The sequence below is a fragment of the Myripristis murdjan genome, chromosome 9 (assembly GCF_902150065.1).
Source record: "Myripristis murdjan chromosome 9, fMyrMur1.1, whole genome shotgun sequence".
In the NCBI taxonomy this organism is placed as follows: Eukaryota; Metazoa; Chordata; class Actinopteri; order Holocentriformes; family Holocentridae; genus Myripristis; species Myripristis murdjan.
This window is the reverse complement of record NC_043988.1, coordinates 33568637-33587439: the sequence shown is the minus strand read 5'-3', so window position 1 is coordinate 33587439 and position 18803 is coordinate 33568637. Positions and strand designations below refer to the sequence as shown.

Genomic DNA, 18803 nt, shown 5'->3' with positions numbered 1-18803 from the left:
AGCTTTTTTTGGGGGGGGGTCTTTTATTGTCATTCTCCTTTTTTAAATTTAGTTTTTAAATTCAGATTTCTACATTGTCATGTTGAATTTCCTGTCAAGCACTTTGTGAACACCGTTTTGTAAAAAGCACTTTAGAAATAATGTTTGTGCTATTCATTATCATATTTATTGTAAAGACAGTTTTACCTTGCCACTAGCTGAATCACTGGGACACCCAGTTTCATGTGTGTGTGTGCGTGTGTGCGTGTGTGTGTGTGTGGGGAGATAAACACTTGACTGATATTCAAAGTAGCCAATAAGACAGTCAGTCGGCCAGAACAAAATAAACATCTCAATCTCCTTCTTTTCCCTCTCCGCTGCCTCTCGTTTATTCCTCTCGTTCTCCCTCTCTTCTTTCTCTCCCGCAGCATTTGTGCTTTTTTTTCTCTTTCCCGTCCATTGGCTTTCCATCAGACTCATTTTTTCCCTTTAACCATGCTCTCTTTCCCTCATCCCTCCACTTTTTCTCTGCTTCATTTCCCCTATCCCCCTCTCTCTCTCTCTCTCTTTTCTGCTTAATTTCCCTCTCCCCCTTCTTTGTCCACCCTTCTTTCTCATCCTCTCTGCATCAACGTCTCCTCTTCTCTCTTCTTTTCCTCGCAGGACTCCTCCTCTCTTTCTCCGCCGTGTCCTCTCTCCTGTCCTCTCCTCCCTCCCTCCATCAGAGGCCGGCTCTGCTCCACGTACAGAGCGGACCGGCCGTCCCGTTAATCAAATCCTTTTAGTCAAATTTCTGCAGGCGTCGAGTCCCTTTATTTACCCGACTCCGTCTCCTAATGAACGGAGCAATCATGGCGCAATCAAGCGCAAGCGGACGAGCGGCTCGGCCCGTTTCGCTCGTTTTGCACTTCAGAAAGTTGGACTGTCATCCCCGATTCTCCCCCGAGCCAGACGCTGCCAGGTTCCCCACCTTGTCAGGGAGTTTCTGCTTTATCTTTCTGTTTTTTAATTTTCTGATGCATGTTTGAGACAGTGAATTGAATCATTAAGAGAGTAAAGACTTTTTTTTTTTTTTTTTTTTTTTTTTTTTACAGAGGTCACTCCACAGGGATACACCAGAATGTGTTTTCCAGTTTGTTCTCATAAGTTCATCGCCTTAAATGATGATTTCGAGCTGGTTTTCTCCACAGGAAGCTCATTTTTAGTGGAAACCAGCTTGTTTACCCCTTCAGAACTTTTCCGAGCAGAAAAACAGCAACAACAAACCCAGCAGGAATAAAGTTTTTAGGTCACAGAAGCGTTCGGACTTAGTTATGGAAAGTCCTGGGAAAAATAACCAGTGTTTTCCGTCAGGGCCCCGGTGGGAACTGTGTCTTGTGAATATTTTTGTGCGCTGCAGACGGGCGTCCATCTGAGTGTGAGATGCCGTCCTCGACATGCCACGTCCAAAACACCTGTGGCAGTAATCTACACGTTACTGCAGACACTAGCTTTCACTGCAGTTACATTGAACAGGCACTTTTGTATTTCACACAATATCACCCAGTTTGTCCAGTTCACATTTCTTATTGGGGCATTTCACTATCAGGTCGAAATCTGGATTCCAGATGAAGTAGGATAAATCAATGGCTGATTTTTTTCCACTGTTGAGTAACATATTGATTTTTTTTTTTTTTTTAATTAACCAATTCATCATTTAGTGTATAAACTGTGCAGATAAAGCCAAAGTATCTTCAAAAGTGTCTTCTCCAGCAGCCAAAAACAACCAAAGTATTGATTTCATAAAGACATGAACAGAGAAAAGGAAGACCAACCTTAGCATCGTTCTGATCTTAGAGAAGCTGGAATCAAACCTTTTTTGTGGGTTTTACTTGATAAAGGACTAAAATGACTGATTATCAACATTATCATCAGATAATTCTCTGTTGATCAACTCATTGATTCATTGACGAATCATCTCAATGCTGCAGCTTTGGCTTTTGAGTGTCCAGGTTGGTTGTTGTCTCTGTTGTTAGCACTGAGCTTTAAATATGTGAAGCTGTGAAAACATTATGGTCTGTGGATTAGACCAAAGTTTCATCATGAAGTTACAGGTACTGAAGGTAAATAAGGTGCAATGATACGTTTCTGTAAACTAAAGATTCGCTGAAATATCATGTTTTCAAGTTTAAAGACGTAGTAAAAAGCAAATAAACAGCGCTGCATGAGGAGGCTGGTGGTTGGTGGATGGTTCAGTCAACAGGACTGTGCTTCTGCAGACCGGGGTTTGAATCCTCTCTCAGGCAAGAGCCATGTTTGTTTTTAATAATAATAATAAACTTTATTTATATAGCACCTTTCATGCAAAAATTGCAGCCCAAAGTGCTTCACAGCAATAAAATTTACATAGAATGAGCATAAACAGACAGAGTACAAAATAAGCACAAACAGAAACAATGCAGTCCGCATAAGCAACGATAGAAAGAGTTAAAATGCAGTAGTGCAGGCAGTAAAACAGTAAAAAGATAAAAACATTTTAGCGAATGTCAGCGAGCTATTATCAGCGAACATTAGGGGTAACGTGTTTGTAACGTTAACCATGACCTTTTCCTAACCTTAATCAAGTAGTTTTGGTGTCTAACGAACGATCTAACAAGCAAACACGCCACCATGTTGTCAATGTTGATATCGCTCCTGTCCGTCCAAAACCTTGTATCTCCATGATATCAACTATTCAGAAAGTAAGGAAAACAGTCTTGTTGTTTGGTTGACGACTGCACATTTTTCAGTTTCTTTCTTTCTTAACCACAAGTTGTGAACCTTGAGAGGAGCGTGTAAATACTCAAATTAAGCTAAAACCTGCAACATGCTTTTGGGTGAGAAACTTTGACATTTCCACATATTTGCTGGTTAAACTGAAATGTAAACTGGAAACATTTGCCTCTGGAGACTGGGGTTACAGGTACTGGCACCCATCAGATTGTCTCTCAGCCGATCAAAACACAAGACTGGAACTGACTGGAAATAGCCTAGAAGCTTGTGCGTTAAGGGTTGCTGGTTCAGATCCTGGGCAGGGACGGTCCCGGAGCAAGGCACTAAAGCACAGCCTGCTGCAGTGAAGACAGCAGCCGCTCCGTGAAGCTCCCAGGTGGATAAATTTAGCATAATCTTACTCAGCCCAACTCCTCTACATCCACTAACAGAGTTTCACTGCAGAACCAAATAGACTGGATGAAATTTGTTTAAAATTGAATTTAGTGTGTCTCTGAGAGTGTGTATGTGTGTGTGTGTGTGTGTGTGTGTGTGCGTGTGTGACAAAGTCAAACTTCTCTGCCACCCCAAAGCGAGTTTCAGAGCGCAGTCAAATCTATTAGACTGAATTTGCATATAATTTAATGTCAAAACTTGTGCGTGTGAGTGACTCCATGTCTGTATGAGGGCGTCTTGCACAGTTAAGCTTCTCTGCATTTCAGTTTCAACACTAATCCACATGTATCAGATTAAGTTTGCACTGAATTAAATGTCAAAACATGTTCTTTTTGTGTGTGTGTGTGTGTGTGTTCCCGTCTTTCTCTGTGTTGGCAGTGTTGTGGTCCAACTTTTCTCCATCCAGTATCCAGAGTTTCACTGTAGATCCAATTATATTATATTAAACAGGCATAAAATTGAGTTTCAATTAAATGTCATATGAAATGTGTGTGTGTGTGTTTCAGCCCAGTGCCACGCAGACTGCCTGTCCTGCTCGGGGAGTCCTGACCACTGTGAGAGCTGCCGGGACCCGAAGGCTTTCCTGCACAACGGCCGCTGTCTGTCCGTCTGTCCCGCCGGCTTTTACCCGGACGGACGCGCTTGTGCAGGTAGGACATTCAGTTAAACACACACACACACACACACACACCGTGGCAGCTACTGCAAAAAAATCCCCCTCATGCATCTGTCCTGCAACAAAACACTCATTTTTACACTTTTTTTTTTTTTTTACATCAAAGACTACTAAGGAAACACATTTACAGACCAGTTACAGACCAAAAACTTGGTATTTTTATGTGTTTTTTCCCCAAATTATTGCTCTTTTTTTCCCTGTGAAATACTGACAAGTTTGCAGCCTCGAGGCCTCGTCTGACGATGAATCAAATGAAAAGACCTGAAAAAGGGAAAATGATTGTTTGGTTGACCCGCTCTTTCACCGCTCTGCACATTCAGCCTGTGACCGGGCCGCGAGTCAGAAGTACCGCTTCGTTTTAAAGGGTCGAGAGCCAAGAAAGGTTGAGATCCGCAGACGCCCGTTTGATAAAATTGTCTTGTTGACTTGGTACGGAGTTATATAAGCGCCTGAGCTGCAGGTAAAATGATAAAACAGTGAGGGAAGTGAAACGTCTGATCAGGAAGTTCATTTTCTCCTCTGCTCAAATGGAATAAGCAGCCCAGTTTGGGAATCAGAGCATTAGGTCTCATCCAGCTACTTGATTTACCAAACCTTTGTTTGTACCCTCTGACGGCTGTGGAGAAAAAAATATTAATATGTGGTGGTAACTATTACAGAAACTCCACTTTCTGCATTGATCCTGGGTTGATTTTGCATCAATACTGCAGGCAATTCTGTCTTTAACAGTCACTCTGACTGTAATTTTACTTTTATTTTCACACAAATAAACACATTTTTGAAAGAAGGCAGTTACACATAAGTTTGAACTGTACTGGCGAGAGTAAAGCAAGCTTCCCGAGGGCTTTAGGAGAAAATCCAGTCGCTCACCGTGTCACACAAAAGGTATGGATTCAAAAAAATTCAACAACAAAACCAAAATGAAAAGAAAAAGAGGAAAAAGCTTGTATGACTGCACGAAAACAAATTGTACACGTATGTGCATGCTCGCCCACATGAACGCAAGCAAACCCTCCCCATTAATAAGAATGATTCAAGTTTCCATTGATAGTTTGATAGTGATGTAGATTCATTTACAATATTAATGTGATTATTCCAAAGTTGAGAACCTCTATACAAAAATTAGTGTGAATTTTTGTGATTTTAAATATCCGAGAGTACTGTTGCAGTATGTTTTTGCAAGCCAGTGTGGAAATTTCCCGGACAATGGATATGTCTGTAAATGTCTAAATATTTTATGACATATAGGCACGACTTTGAGTTTCTTGGATGGAGGACCGAACAAGCAGCTAGACTTACACATTTTTTTTTCCTGTAACTTACATAATCTGAGGATAGCAGCATCTTAAGTGGCAGCCAATGAGGTATCACAGGACGTCAGGTACGGATGAATCAAGGTGTAATATCGGGTTATTTACCGGACCAATCCCTTTAGCGTCCAGCTGCTGGAAAGAGAGCAAAAAAAAAACTTGAATTTTCCAAAAAGTTTCCAGAAGTTGGGGCGTCACATTACACATTAAAGCAGGTTCCCAACCCAGTCCTCAAGGCCCCCCTGTCCTGCAGGTTATTGTTTCAGATCTACTCTTTCACACCTGATCCATTTAAGGGCTGCATGCTGATTGGCTGAAACAGATCGACCTGAAGAGGCCGTGCATGAAGGTGCGTGGGCCTTAATAAGAGTAGAGCTGGAACAAAAACCTGCAGGACAGCGGGGCCTTGAGGACTGAACCACTGACTTAGAGGATCATATTGTGTGTGGGTGTGAATCTGCCTCGACCGTGAGGAGACACACACTTCCCTCCTCGTCCTTTGGCACGCTCACGTTTACATGAAACCGACCGCGCCACCTCGACCGGCCGTCGACCCGCGGCCGCCGTAATCTTCTTACCGTGTGACGCGGTGCACTTTTTGACTCTCGTCTGTCGCCTCCCGTTGACCCGCTCTCCTCCAGCCAGACATTCACCGCCTGCAGCTGTAACCACAACCCGCCCCGCCTGCCGTAAAGCTATCAGCCGGAGATAAAGGTATTAACTTTGGAGCCGAGCTGCTAATGCTAGCGGCCGGGTATTTAACAGCTGCCAGACGAGAGCTGTGGAAACACAACGAGCCGCTGCCGGTGCCGAAGTGCTGACGGCGAGCAGATGGAGCCGGCGTTCGAGTCCCGTTTTTTGTTACCGCGCGGCTGCTGAACCACTGCTGCTCTTTGCTCCGTCTGCGAGAAAAAAGAAAAGCTTGGAAAATACAGCTACGACTAAACCAGCCCAAACCTTATTTATATTGCAGCATATAATTTGGAGAAAGCAAACAATGTATATGTTGTTTAAATAGTTATAATGTGTGTTCTTATAAAGTATGTTAAGTTTGTATCGTTATGCTCGGTGACCTGGAAGTGTGTGTTCTGTGTCGTGTTATCCCATGTGGGACGGGCCGTATAGATGGTTTGACATGAAAATAAAAAATTCATTCATTCATTCTATCATTCATTATATTGCAAATTTTATACAGTCAACTGCAGCACAGTCTGCTTTACAGCTGAACCAAATACAGCACAGTGTAGAATCAGCACTTTGTAACCACAGAAATCTGAAACATCCAAATAAATAAATAGATAAATAATAGAGAATAAAATAATAATAAATAGAGAATAAAATATGAATAATAGTAGTAATAATAATAATAATAAAATGCGCTAAATATAAATAAAAAGTTCAAAATAAAAGAAGGAAAAAGGCTAACAAGAAAATGAACAAAACTTCTAATGAAATGACAATAAATTAAACAGTAAAATGAATTAAAGAACTAAAAATAATCAATAAATACTACTACTACCACTGCTGCTACTACTACTATTAATCTTTCTTTAAAAAGCACGTGTCAGTGCAAAGTGCCTCACAATCAATAGGGATTAGGGAGAGAGAGAGAAAATCAATAAAACACACAGATAAGTGAAGTAAAACAGTAATAAAACACAGGCGATAAAGGTAATAAGGAATTAAAGGTGAAATAAATCGACGCATCCATAACAACGACATCATCGGTCTGGGCGAATACTCAACTCTGATTGGCCGACGGGTGTTTTGCGAACAAAACTGAGTATTACTGTGTATCACACACAACCTGTAACCACGGCAACACAGCTGAGTGATCGACTTGACAAAAGTAACAACCGGGAAGGAAAACACACCAGTGGGGTTTTTTTTTTTTTATTTTATTCTGTTTTCTCTCTTTCCTTTATATTGTTGGTAAATGACGGTGGTATAAAAATTAACGAGCAGGGAGGCCTCGTCGTGCCTTCAAACCGTTTAACACACACCCGCTCGCATATTTAGATTTGCAATATAAATAACAGACTGGGCGACAGAGGTAGAAGTGAATGGAAGTCAAGACTTTGTGATGAAAGTGAGTTTTATGAAAAGAATAAAAACTCCACATTCAATTTTTCACTCTTCTTTTTAGGCATTGAAGATATAAAGAATCATTTTGCAGCAGGGGCGTCATGCAAAACAAAATTTTTTGGGGGGGCACAATTAGGGCAGGGGGGCACGAGGTCCAGAATACAAAAAAACAATGATGTGATTTCTTGCAATTTGACATGTACGTATATATTCGTAGACGTTAAAGTTGGGCGTTTTAACACTTCATGATGTCAGTTTTAGCAGCTCAGCTCTTTGCACCTGCAGTCAGCTGTAAGACTCTAACGTGCTACAGGTGATGCCTTGCTAATGAGCCGGGAAGCTGAACAAACACACTGAACTGTCTCAGATGCATTTCAGTGTGGAACTGATTTCCACACGTCAGAAGGTGGGACGGATGCTTTAGTAACCACTGACTTTTTGAGGTATGCGATACCATAATTAGATTAATACATGTGACTGACAATAGACATGATTTATAACTACATTTTATAACAGGAATAAAATAACATAGCAAATAACATAAAATAAGTATCTAAAAAAATCCAGATACCAGAAATCTGCAGGGGGTTTTCTGTCGTTTAACACAGAGGGAGGAGTGATACTCAGTTGTAATTGAGAATAAATGGATGACTTTCATTATAGCTGCACAGAAAGAAGTTCATTTTTTTTGTTTGTTTGTTTGTTTGTTTGTTTTTGGTTCATTAGCTGGATCATTGAAATCCAGTTTTCCGTCTGATGTGTGCACTTTATTTTTCCTCCTCTTCTCATTGGATTCATCTCCCTGTCACTTTACCGAAACATTTTATCGGCTCATTGCAAAATTTCATGATCAAACGCTCGGTTTGGCACACACATGTACGGTGGTGGTACAAGTAAACAAACAAACAAACAAACAAACAAAGAGAGATCACATGTTTGTCTCTGTGGTATCAAAGCGCGGCGTGTGTGAATGACTCAGCTGTAATGGCTCCTCGCCGCTGAACTTTAATCAGAGCGTTCTGCACAGTGTCACCGACTCTGTGTGTGTGTGTGTGTGTGTGTGTGTGTGTGTGTGATAAGTGCTTGAGTGATATTCAGAAGAGGCAGTAAGTACCTCAGCCTCTCTGTTTCTCGCTCCGTTGATCCGCCCGTCTCTTCTTCCCTCTCCCTCTCACTCGGCTTCGTTTCTCTGTTTTGTTGCGTCGCGTCCACGTGGGCGGCGGCAGATAATGAAGCTGCGAGTGTTGAGCACACATTTTTGATAAGGGCCGTCGGACGGTTTTATGTTTTTTTTTTCATTTTTTTTTACACTAATTAACTAATTTTTTCATTCTCCGCTGCTCCCTCCCTCTTTTCCTTTCATGCCTCATTTTTTCCATTCACTCTCGTCTCCTCATTTCCTTCCCTCCATCCTTGTTTCCTCCTCCTCATCTGCCTCCTTTGGTCCTCCCTATCTCACCTTCGCCTCCCCTTTTCTCTCTCTCTCTCTCTCTGTTAAGGGGAGTCTGTGACTTTTAAAGGGCATTTCACTCATTTTCTCATTTCTCATTAAAGAAAACCAAAAAAAAGTCTCCCCTTTGTTTTTTCTCCCATCTGTGGCTATAAACTCAGTCACCGTCAAAGTGAAAAAATCTCCTTTAGGAACGTACTGGAGTGTAATTTGTACAATCTGAATCACTGTGCATGATAATATATTCTGTATTCCTCTGTGTAATATGATCCACCATATCTCTTTGCGTGGGTGTGCTGCTTTTTCTTTTTTCTTGCAAAAAAAAAAAAAAAAAAAAGCAGATGTGCAACACATTCTTGGTCCACCAGTTAATTTTATTTTGGCAGACAATGTTTTGAGTAAGTAACTAATTAATTTAACCGGTGAACCCTTGATTGGTGTTAATTGACATCACCTTGGCTTGTACAGTAAACCGATTTTAATTCTGTAAGTGAGCGTTCACTGTTTGATTGATTGATTGATTGATACGTGGATCGACCCACCTCAACTCTTATATATTATATATATTACTCTTATATATTAGAGATAGCAGAGTAATGTTGGAGAAAACTCAGCAGATGAGGGGAGAGGAGCTGTTGACGCTCTCCCACCTTTTCCTCCGCGACTGGACGAAGATTAAACTGCAAAATTGAAAACAAGCAACAAGATCGGGGTGGGCCGAAACAGCGCTCGCCACAATAAAACACAACACAGCGAAACAAAACCCTAACAAAACACAACCAAAACAAGGCAAGAAAACACTCAGCAGAGCGCACGCCCCTTCCAACACCGCACACAGTCCTAACATTATGCCACTTCCACATGTTGGACGTCCACCTTTGGCCAATCGTGTGTGTGAAAAGTGAAAAGAATTTGCTCTTTCTTTACCACATGACCAACCTTTCCATTGAGTTTAATGCAAATCCCTTCACATCCTGCTAACAAACAAACAAACAAACCAACAAACCAACAAAGAGACAAACCCGAATGGGGTGAAAACATAAACCCCTGTCCAACTGGCAGAGGAAACAAATATTAGGAAAAAAAATAGACAAACAGGAACAACAGGTGAGCGAGAATGTTGTGCAGAGCTTAAATTTTGCAGTTTATTCTTTGTCTAGCACAAATAGAAGAAGACAAAGAATGTGCATTACTTTGAATCTGTGATATGATGCAAAAAATCTCCAAGTTATCATTCAGTCATTTAGTCTCATATCCAGCATTAAAAAGTAAAAAAAAAAAAAAAAAAAAATCCAGTAGGATGAGATAGTCCCACTTGTTTCCAATGCAATTACCAACTGCGGGATAAATCTGTTGAAACGCGGCCGAATAAGGCAGGTCAGCCCATCAGGATCAAGAAAATGACCCTTGATTCAAGAAAATTCCTGAAACGAGTTGATTAGCTTTGGAAACAAGTGGTAATATCTCAACGTTTGAAGAAAAACAACACTTGTGCACTGAGGATGAGACTAAATGAATGTCAACATGTATATTTTTTGCAGAATAAAGACCTCTGGGAATGGTTTTTAATGGAGGGTTTCTATATTGTTTCCCAGTGTCTTTTAATAGTAGATATTGTACATTTTCTAAATAAACAGAATGAAAAAACTGTTGATTAAACAGCCAAAGTTGGCTCAGGAGAAAAGCACCGAGAAGCAGCCAGCACACGTTTTCATTTTGCTCCCCATGTCCATGTGGGCGTCCTCAGGGTGCCCCAGTTTCCCTCCATCACCGTCCAAAGCCATGTGAGTCAGCCGGACCGCAGACTCCAAATTGCTCATCGGTTTGAATATGAATGTGTGCCTGTGTGTGTGTGTGTGTTAACCTGCCCTCCACCCGGCGTGCACAGGGCCAAGCAGAGCGCCCTGCAGCCGTCACAGGGTTTAAGAAGACGCATCCCTGACTGACAGCTTCCGTTCTCTCCCTGTCCTCCTCCCCTGCAGCCTGCCAGCCGTCCTGTGCCAGCTGTACCAGCGGCTGGGAGTGCCAGTCCTGCCGCTCGCCGCTGCCCCTGCTGAGCACCCACAGCGGCCAGTGTCTGGCTTCCTGCCCGCCGGGGTCCTACCAGCACGACCGCGCACACTGCCGCCGTGAGTACGCCGTGCACGGGTCCGTCCGGTGGCTCCATGCCCCCCCCGCCGGCCACGGTGGAGGTCAAAGTGGTGCTTTTGCATGACTTTGCCCATGAAAAAGGCAAAAGAAATTAATAGTAGAGGATGATGCTCGGAAAGAGATAATTCCAGAAACATTCACAGCACTGAGAACCAAATAAAGAGCACAAATATGAGCTCAAAAAAAAAAAGCTGTTTCAACAGTGTCAAACATAGATGCAGTTAATTTCTGTGCTCAGACTGAATGACTGTGAGCTAATGGCTGCTTTCGAACTCAGATACTTATCCATTTAGATAGATAGACAGATAGATAGATACTTTATTCATCCCGAAGGAAATTCACAGTTTTCAGCAGTATCCACAGAGTACAAGATTAAGTAAATAAAAAATAAAGAATAAAAGATGATACAATGTGCATAGATGTGGGCAATGTGCAAATTTACAGTATAAACAGATGATAAATAGCTGATAAATAGATGATAAAAAACCAAAAAAAAAAACCAGTGTGCATCGATGTATACAATGTGCATAGATGTGACCTTAACAAGTCAATCAGTCTCGTCCTCAGTGTTAAAATCTTGTTTTTTTTTGTTTTTTTTTTAGTCAAAGTCAAAAAAAAAAAAGAAAAAGATAATAAGTGGGAGATAATCCCACTTGTTTCCAGGGCTAATCAACTCGTTTTCCAGAATTTTCTTGAATCACGCGTTATTTTCTTAATCCCAGTGGGCTGATCTGCCTTATTCTGCCTTGTTGCAACATAGTTATACTTTAATCCTCAAACAAGTGAAACTACATTGGAAACAGTTTTGCAGTATCTCATCAATTAACCATTGCTGCTGTCCTTTTATTATCAGTCTCATTCACACTGTGGCTGATGTTACATAACGAGTACCCAGTGTACTGTAAGTGTCAGTGCATGTTGGCTGCCTTGCTAAACCAGTCAGCTGGTGACTTAACTAGTTAACATGAACATGAACATTAAGTCACTCTGCTCAAGCTACATGCTAGTCTTTTGAGGAGGAGACATCAGCTAAAGGCATAATAGTATAATATAATTTACTATGTTATTAACACGCCTTAAGGCTCACAATTAAAATACAAAACTGTAGGCTGTTGGGCTACCTGGCTTTCAACACACACACACACACACACACACACGCAGTTTGAGGTTCATAAAAGGTGACATCATCTGGTGAAATGGCTATGTGCAAATGGCTTAAGATTTTACCACTGCTCTAAAAAAAAATCTGGGATATTATAGTTTTCCATAAATAATCCTGCCACGCCTTTACAGGAAATCCTAACATTTCTCAACCAGCTGATCTCTAGAGCGTCCACTGGCTGAAAAGAGCAACACCTGATTCTTTTTAATTGTCCTTTTTTGGCAAGCATCTGTAATTCGACACACACGCAGTTAAATGTGGAGCTTCTGCGGCTGGATGCATCCTCGTTTTTAGGAGTCCTCAAATAAAAACTGGGCTGTTTTCCTGCAGTGGACTGCTTTGAGAATAACTCTGAGTAGGTAGTAGATACTGAGACTGAATATTTTACAAAGTGACTCTCTGGGGTCTGAGTATTACTGCTTTAGTATTATTGCCTCACTGACTTGGCTCAAGAAGAAGCCGGGGAAAGTCGCTGGTATGAGGCAGCGTGCAACCAAAATCCCTCTTTTGCACAAATAAAGCCATTGTGGAAGTCCTGCTTCTTATTCTACGCTTGCTGGAGCGCTGCTGCACTTTGGCTCAATCCACCCAGAGGGAGAAAAAAAAATCTCTCCAAGCAGTTAAAAGCAGTAGCCTAGTGCTAAGATGCATTCAAAATTTGTCACAGAGAATAATGCTGGTGTTTGTGCTTCTGGTCGAGTTCCTCTCCTCTTTCCTGCACACAGTCGACATCAAGGCTTGTTGTTCCTCCTTCAGATGACACCATTTTCTGCTATTTGTTCTTGTACCATTTGAAAAACAAAACTCCACAGAGTGAGATAAATCCATCACCAAACCGGAAACCTTCATTTGGTTCAGTCAAAGTTTCTGTTTTCTCTCTTTTTTTTTTTTTGTATTTCATTGTGAATTTTGATTTGAGTGTGTGTGCGTTACGCCTCGCTCTGCTTCCTGCCAATCAGCTGACAGCCACAGGAAGAAATGTATGAAATAATCCCTCAAAACACTGCACTGTTTTTTTGCACGTTTTTTTTTTTTTATATAAAGGATCTTCAAGTTCAAATCTATTTAGAGCCTTTAATCACTGTTACAGTCTCAAAGGACCTCACAAGCCCACCGTTTCTAGAAAATGAGCGACCCCCCCTCACCTGAACCCTCTTGGCTGAAGGGAAAAAAACAGAGGAAATCTTGAGAAGGATCACACAGAGAGGGACGCCCCCTCCAGGCCAGTCAGTAGTGCAATGGGCGCCGAGTAGGCAATTATTTGCTCTAATCAAATAAAATCAAATTATGAACTCCAAACAAAAAAAGGAAGACTCAGTTGGCTGGGGCAGCAGCTCAAGCTAAATGACAAAGCTTGTATTTTAAAAATGAACAAACCATATAAAGGGTAAAAAAAACATACATTACATAGGGCACGCATTGCAAAATGATTGGGGGAAATGTAAACTAGATGTAGAGAGAAGTGAGAGGTCTCTAAAAAGCTCTGGTATTATTCTTAAAACTACACTGATTGCATTTGTTCCTCTGGACGAGAGTGTCCGCAGTGTTCATTTATTGTAGATGCAGGATTAATGCATGAGGGGTGACTTTTACAATCTGTGCCTCCGCGCACGGCAGTAAAGCAGGACAGACACAGTGTAAATACATGAAGCAGAGGCTCTGCAATGGCTTTCGATGGCTCCCACCGCATCGAGCGCTAATGCAGCATAAATGAACAAAAGGGAGCCGCTACGTTGACTATTACTGAACCAATCTACCTCACAGGTCTCACAACACTCTGAGGCCTGGACCAATAAATAAAAGCATGGTTCAGTGAGCAACCCCCTCCCAGACATGCTAAAATAGACCTGATGGCTCGGCCCATTGAGTGGTAAAGACCTGCTTTGGCTCCTGGGGGATGATGGGTAGAAATAAACGGGGGATGGGGGTAGAAGAGTCGCCTCAATGTGATTATAGCTCGGTCACTACCGCGGCTCAATTTCACACCTTAAATGAACATTGTTGGGAGGACTGGAAAGCCCCTCGGACCGCTGCAAATGGGATATAGAGCGTTGGCCCTCATGCATTTATCCTGCATCTGTCGTGCTTTAGGACTCTATAATGGCAGCCAGTGGAGAAACTGGACTCCCCTCCTTATGAATTAACGCTGCATGAACACTGTAGGTAATATTTTGTTGAATGCAGCGGTGGAGAAAGCCGTCAAATCCTTTACTTCAGAGTCAGAGCACAGCAGTATTCTCAGTAAAATGTAGTTCTGTGTGAGAAGTAAAAGTAGCCATAATGAAGAATGGGTGTCGAATTATTGATGCATTAACCTGTAAGAAGAATTTCAGTGTTGAGGCTTTGGCTGCTCCATATCCTGTTGGCTGGTTTACACTCTTAACAATGCAGCACATCTGATGTTTTGCATGGAAAAGCCTCTTCTGCAAAGCAACTAGTAACTCCAGCCCTCAGATAAATTTAGTGCAGGAAAAAGTACAAGATGTAGAGCAGGAAAAGTCACGGACAGTTGCAAAACTAGACCGAAAGATAGAATTTTTATGGGTATTTTCCACCTCTGGGTGAACACACACAGCAAAAACAAGTGAACACAGTGGCTGCCAGTGTACGAGCCCCCCTTAACTCATTTATTTATCCTGCACACCATAAGGATCTCCGTCTTAACAAGACATTCAGTCTCATATTGTCTTACAATCTTGTTTTTCTTCAAACAAGTTAAAGTAATTCTGCCATCTGGGATTAGATAATCCCCCTTGTTTCCAATGCAGCCTCACTTGTTTCAAGAATTGTAATGGGAACAAGAATAAATATGTTGAATAAGGCAGATGGGCCCACTTGGATCAAGAAAATTACAACAACTTGATTAGTGTTGGAACCAAGTAGGATTATCTTATCCCTGTGGAACATTTTTTTCTCCCTTGTTTGAAGAAAAACAAGATTTTGACGCTGAATTTGAGACTGCACTTTGTAAAGCTGATGTTATTTGCAGAAAATACTTCCTTCACTCTCACACATTGGGCGTCCAGTTTGCACGCTGCCACGCAAAGTGTCTCTCGTCCAGCTGGTTAGCAGACCGTCTGCTTTGAACTTCCACTTGCCGAAAAGAGAGAGAGAGAGAAAAAAAACACAAACAAACAAAAAAAAAAAAAGACTTTGATTTTTCGCCCAAGTGATTCCACTGGAGCAAAAGAGCAGCAGTTCCTCAGTAGAAAGTGGGACCAGCCTGTGAATCAGAGGCTGCTTATGTCCAGGGCCATTTACCGTGGGCTAATCCCAATTCCATGCCTCGCTGATGGGGAGGAGATGAGGAGGACGAGGAGGAGGAGGTGGTGGGGGAGGGGGGGCTGCTTCATGCCGCCCAGTTGACAGCGATAATGAGGGTGTAAGGTGTTTTGGAGGGTGTTTGGAAGGTACTGGAGACATTTATGCAGGATTGTTGAGTTTCTTGGCAGGAAACCAGGACCACCCAGGCCCCTCCGCCTCCCCTTAAGCTTCCCTGGGGGGTGCAGACACCTCCAGCATGACTGAAGGCTTTACTGCGTGTGTGTGTGTGTGTGTGTGTGGAAACCAGGCTTGTGTCTACACAGCAGGGCGTTGTGCCAAGAAAATCCTCCTCACTCGTCCTTTCTCCTCACTTGGTTCTCCTCTGTCTCCTGTCCTTCCTCCTTTATTGTCTCCCTCTCCTCTCTCTGTTTGCTCACTGCAGCGAAACCCGTGAGCTGATTGTTATGGATACTGCCAGAAAAAAAAGAGCGTTTTATGTGTTAGCAACTGAAAACAGTGCAGTTGTCTCTAATAGACACTGTTTTGTTTGATTAATGTAATAAAAAATAAGACAATAAGCAGGATACAGCCTCTAATATAGCACAATACACAGATAATAAAATGAAATAACAACCAGACTGCAAAACAGAAAGACCAACAACAAACAATTATCAAAACACATCAGAAGGACACATGTTAGAGTACAGTGGTCACTCATTAATCACGGGAGTTACGTTCTAAAAATAACCAGCAATAGGCGAAATCTGCGAAGTAGTCAGCTTTATTTTTTACAATTATTCTAGATGTTTTAAGGCTGTAAAACCCCTCACTACACACTTTATACACTTTTCTCAGACAGGCGTTAACATTTTCTCACTTTTCTCTCTTGTTTAAACTCTCAAAGTTCAAACCTTTGTAGAAAAATAAGTCCAATAAAAAAAAAGCATGCAAAATTGCACTAAAAAAAAGGCCGCGAAAGGTGAACTGCGTTATAGCGAGGGACAACTGTACTCAGATTACTTTTTTGTGGGAATTACCTGATGTGTTAGTTTTTCAATTAAAAACAAAAAAACAGTTAGTTAATTTTTCAATTTTGCAAGATGCCACTTTACTGTTAATATTTATCCTTATTGTTTTATTAGCACATAATCAAACAGAAAAAGATGGCGCTCAGTGCATATCTCCATAAGATCCACATCACGTAGTCAACCGAATTAAACTTCTTACTGTTTGTGCTTTTAACTGAAGGTAATCAGAATCACAGTCAGACATACTTTATTGATCCCCGAGGGGAAAATGGGTAATTGAGTAGCTGTGTGCGTATGGTTGATTTCGGGATAATGGATGTTGCTGTGGTTATGCACTTTTTTTGTGATAGGCCACGCCCACCACCACACTCCGTTTTGGCCAGTCGGTGTTAGAAGTTAATGACCAAGATTTCCCCAACGTTTTGTCGCGTTACCTGAATCCGTTTGGAAGTGATGCACCTTTTCGTGATCGGCGACGCCCCACCACAGTGCCCCCTTTAGACCAATCAGCGTGAAAAGTTAATCACACTGCAAAAAGTCAAAATCTTACCAAGTCTTATTTCAAGTAAAAATGTCTTATTTCTAGTCAAAATATCTCATTACACTTAAAATAAGACATGATCAGCTCAGAAATTAACAAGTGAAAATTGTCTAAAAACAAGTAATTTCTGAGGTGATCATGTCTTATTTTAAGTGTAATGAGATATTTTGACTAGAAATAAGACATTTTTACTTGAAATAAGACAAATAATCTTGGTAAGATTTTGACTTTTTGCAGTGCAGCTCTTTCCTTAACTTTCGAGATACTCCGCCGAAAACACAGACAGATCGAAAGGGGTGAAAACGTAACCCCCGCCCAGCTCTGTCATAAAAATAAGGCTGTTGTTTGTGCGCATCGGCTGTGATCTGTGTTCTTATCTGAGCAAAAGGCAGCCAGCAAACGCTAACAGCAGAGAGGAAGACGTGGTGGAAAAGTTCCCACTATTTTGACTTCCTGTTATCAGCAGAGTTTATTACAAGCTGCAACACACACACACACACACACACTGTAATGTCAAGAAACAGCTCGTCAGAATAATCAACATGCACAAGGCGTTGCATAGAGCTTCTGGTTTAGTAGCTAGTTACTTTCTCCAAATAACCTCAACCTGCCTTTGTAAACAGAGTCTGACGGCAAATGTCAAATCAAAATATATTTTGGAAACCACCTGGCACAGGACGCAAGACTCAAAATAAGTGAGGAATATAAAAGTTATTTGATAATCTCAGATATTGGAGCTGTGAAAGCCATAGTAAGATGTAGAGTATCCAAACAGTGAAGACACAGAAATCAAGTAATTGATTTAAAAAAAAAAAAAAAAAAAAAAAGAGGTGAAAAGTTGCACTGCATTTTGAAACGCACCTGGTTTACCCAGTTGGTTTGAAACATGCTTCATCATAACAGTTTATACTTCGAGGTTCTTCAGATCTTCGCATTTTCCCTCAGTTTTCTTTCCCTCGCTGGCCAGCAAACTAATGAACAGGATTTCATCACAAAGCTGCAAAAGTTACGAAAGAAAATGTTGTGGTGAAGCGAAGAATAAACCCGCGTAAACGCACTCGACTCACCTTTGAATTTATTTAAGTCGGGAACGAGTGTTGAGCTGACAGGCAGCGTCTTTTGAGGAAAAACAAACACTTTTACTCTATACTTTAACTCTAACTACTGATTTCTGTTTCCCGTGGTGGTTGAGATACTTTTCAGTTTACACACTTTTTATTTACCATAACACTTCACTGCCAGCGAGAAAACATCCCCTTTTCTTTTGAACTTAGTAAACCTGCTGGCTTTCCTTCAGCTTTCTGTCTGAAGGTGTGACCTGATCCTGCAGCAGCTCTGGATTTTGCACGTCGCTTTGCTTCGTCATGCGATCGTGTTTTGCTTGAACCCTCTCGAGACGCATCAGATCGATAAAGCGAATAGTGTTTCCTTATTGCTCGATGTACTTCTCTTTCTCTTTGATTCTGGCGTTCCGGTTTTATTACGGATGTGGCAGAGCCTGGAGAGACGAGGCGGCCGCGATAACAGCACAAACTCACTCGCCTCCTCCTCCTGTTATCCCCACTCAGAAACACATATTGCTGTATCATATTTGGCGTTCAGCGGGGATCGACTGATATGACGCTGGCGGGAAATCCAGTTTCTCCCTGCGCGCGTGCTTCTTCTGCCTGGAGAGGATTTGTTATGAATTGTTTTCATGCTGTTTAGAAGTCAGAAACAACGATGTTGGGAACCGGTCGGTTGAGAGACACCAGAGGTTTGTGTTTGTGTTTTTAACGTGATATCTCGGGAGGAATTAGGATAAATGCACGAAGGCAGACTTTCATAATGTCTATATTTCTCTAATATTTTTGAAATACAGTTCCTCAAATACAAACTCTTTACTCTCAGTGGGCTGGTACCAGAACAAGAGAATAAAAAAAAAAAAAAAAACGCAAGAGGTACGGAGGCCGTTAAAACACCGTGGCAGCA

General features: G+C 41.6%; 1 protein-coding gene across 1 annotated transcript in view; it reads left to right on the top strand.

The window, feature by feature from the left end:
* The window catches only part of fras1 (Fraser extracellular matrix complex subunit 1), a 321197-nt gene that overhangs the window by 115242 nt on the left and 187152 nt on the right, over window positions 1-18803 (top strand). The window contains 2 exon segments of the mRNA XM_030059979.1: window positions 3672-3815; window positions 10669-10815. Of these exon segments, the coding sequence (XP_029915839.1) occupies window positions 3672-3815; window positions 10669-10815 (291 nt within the window).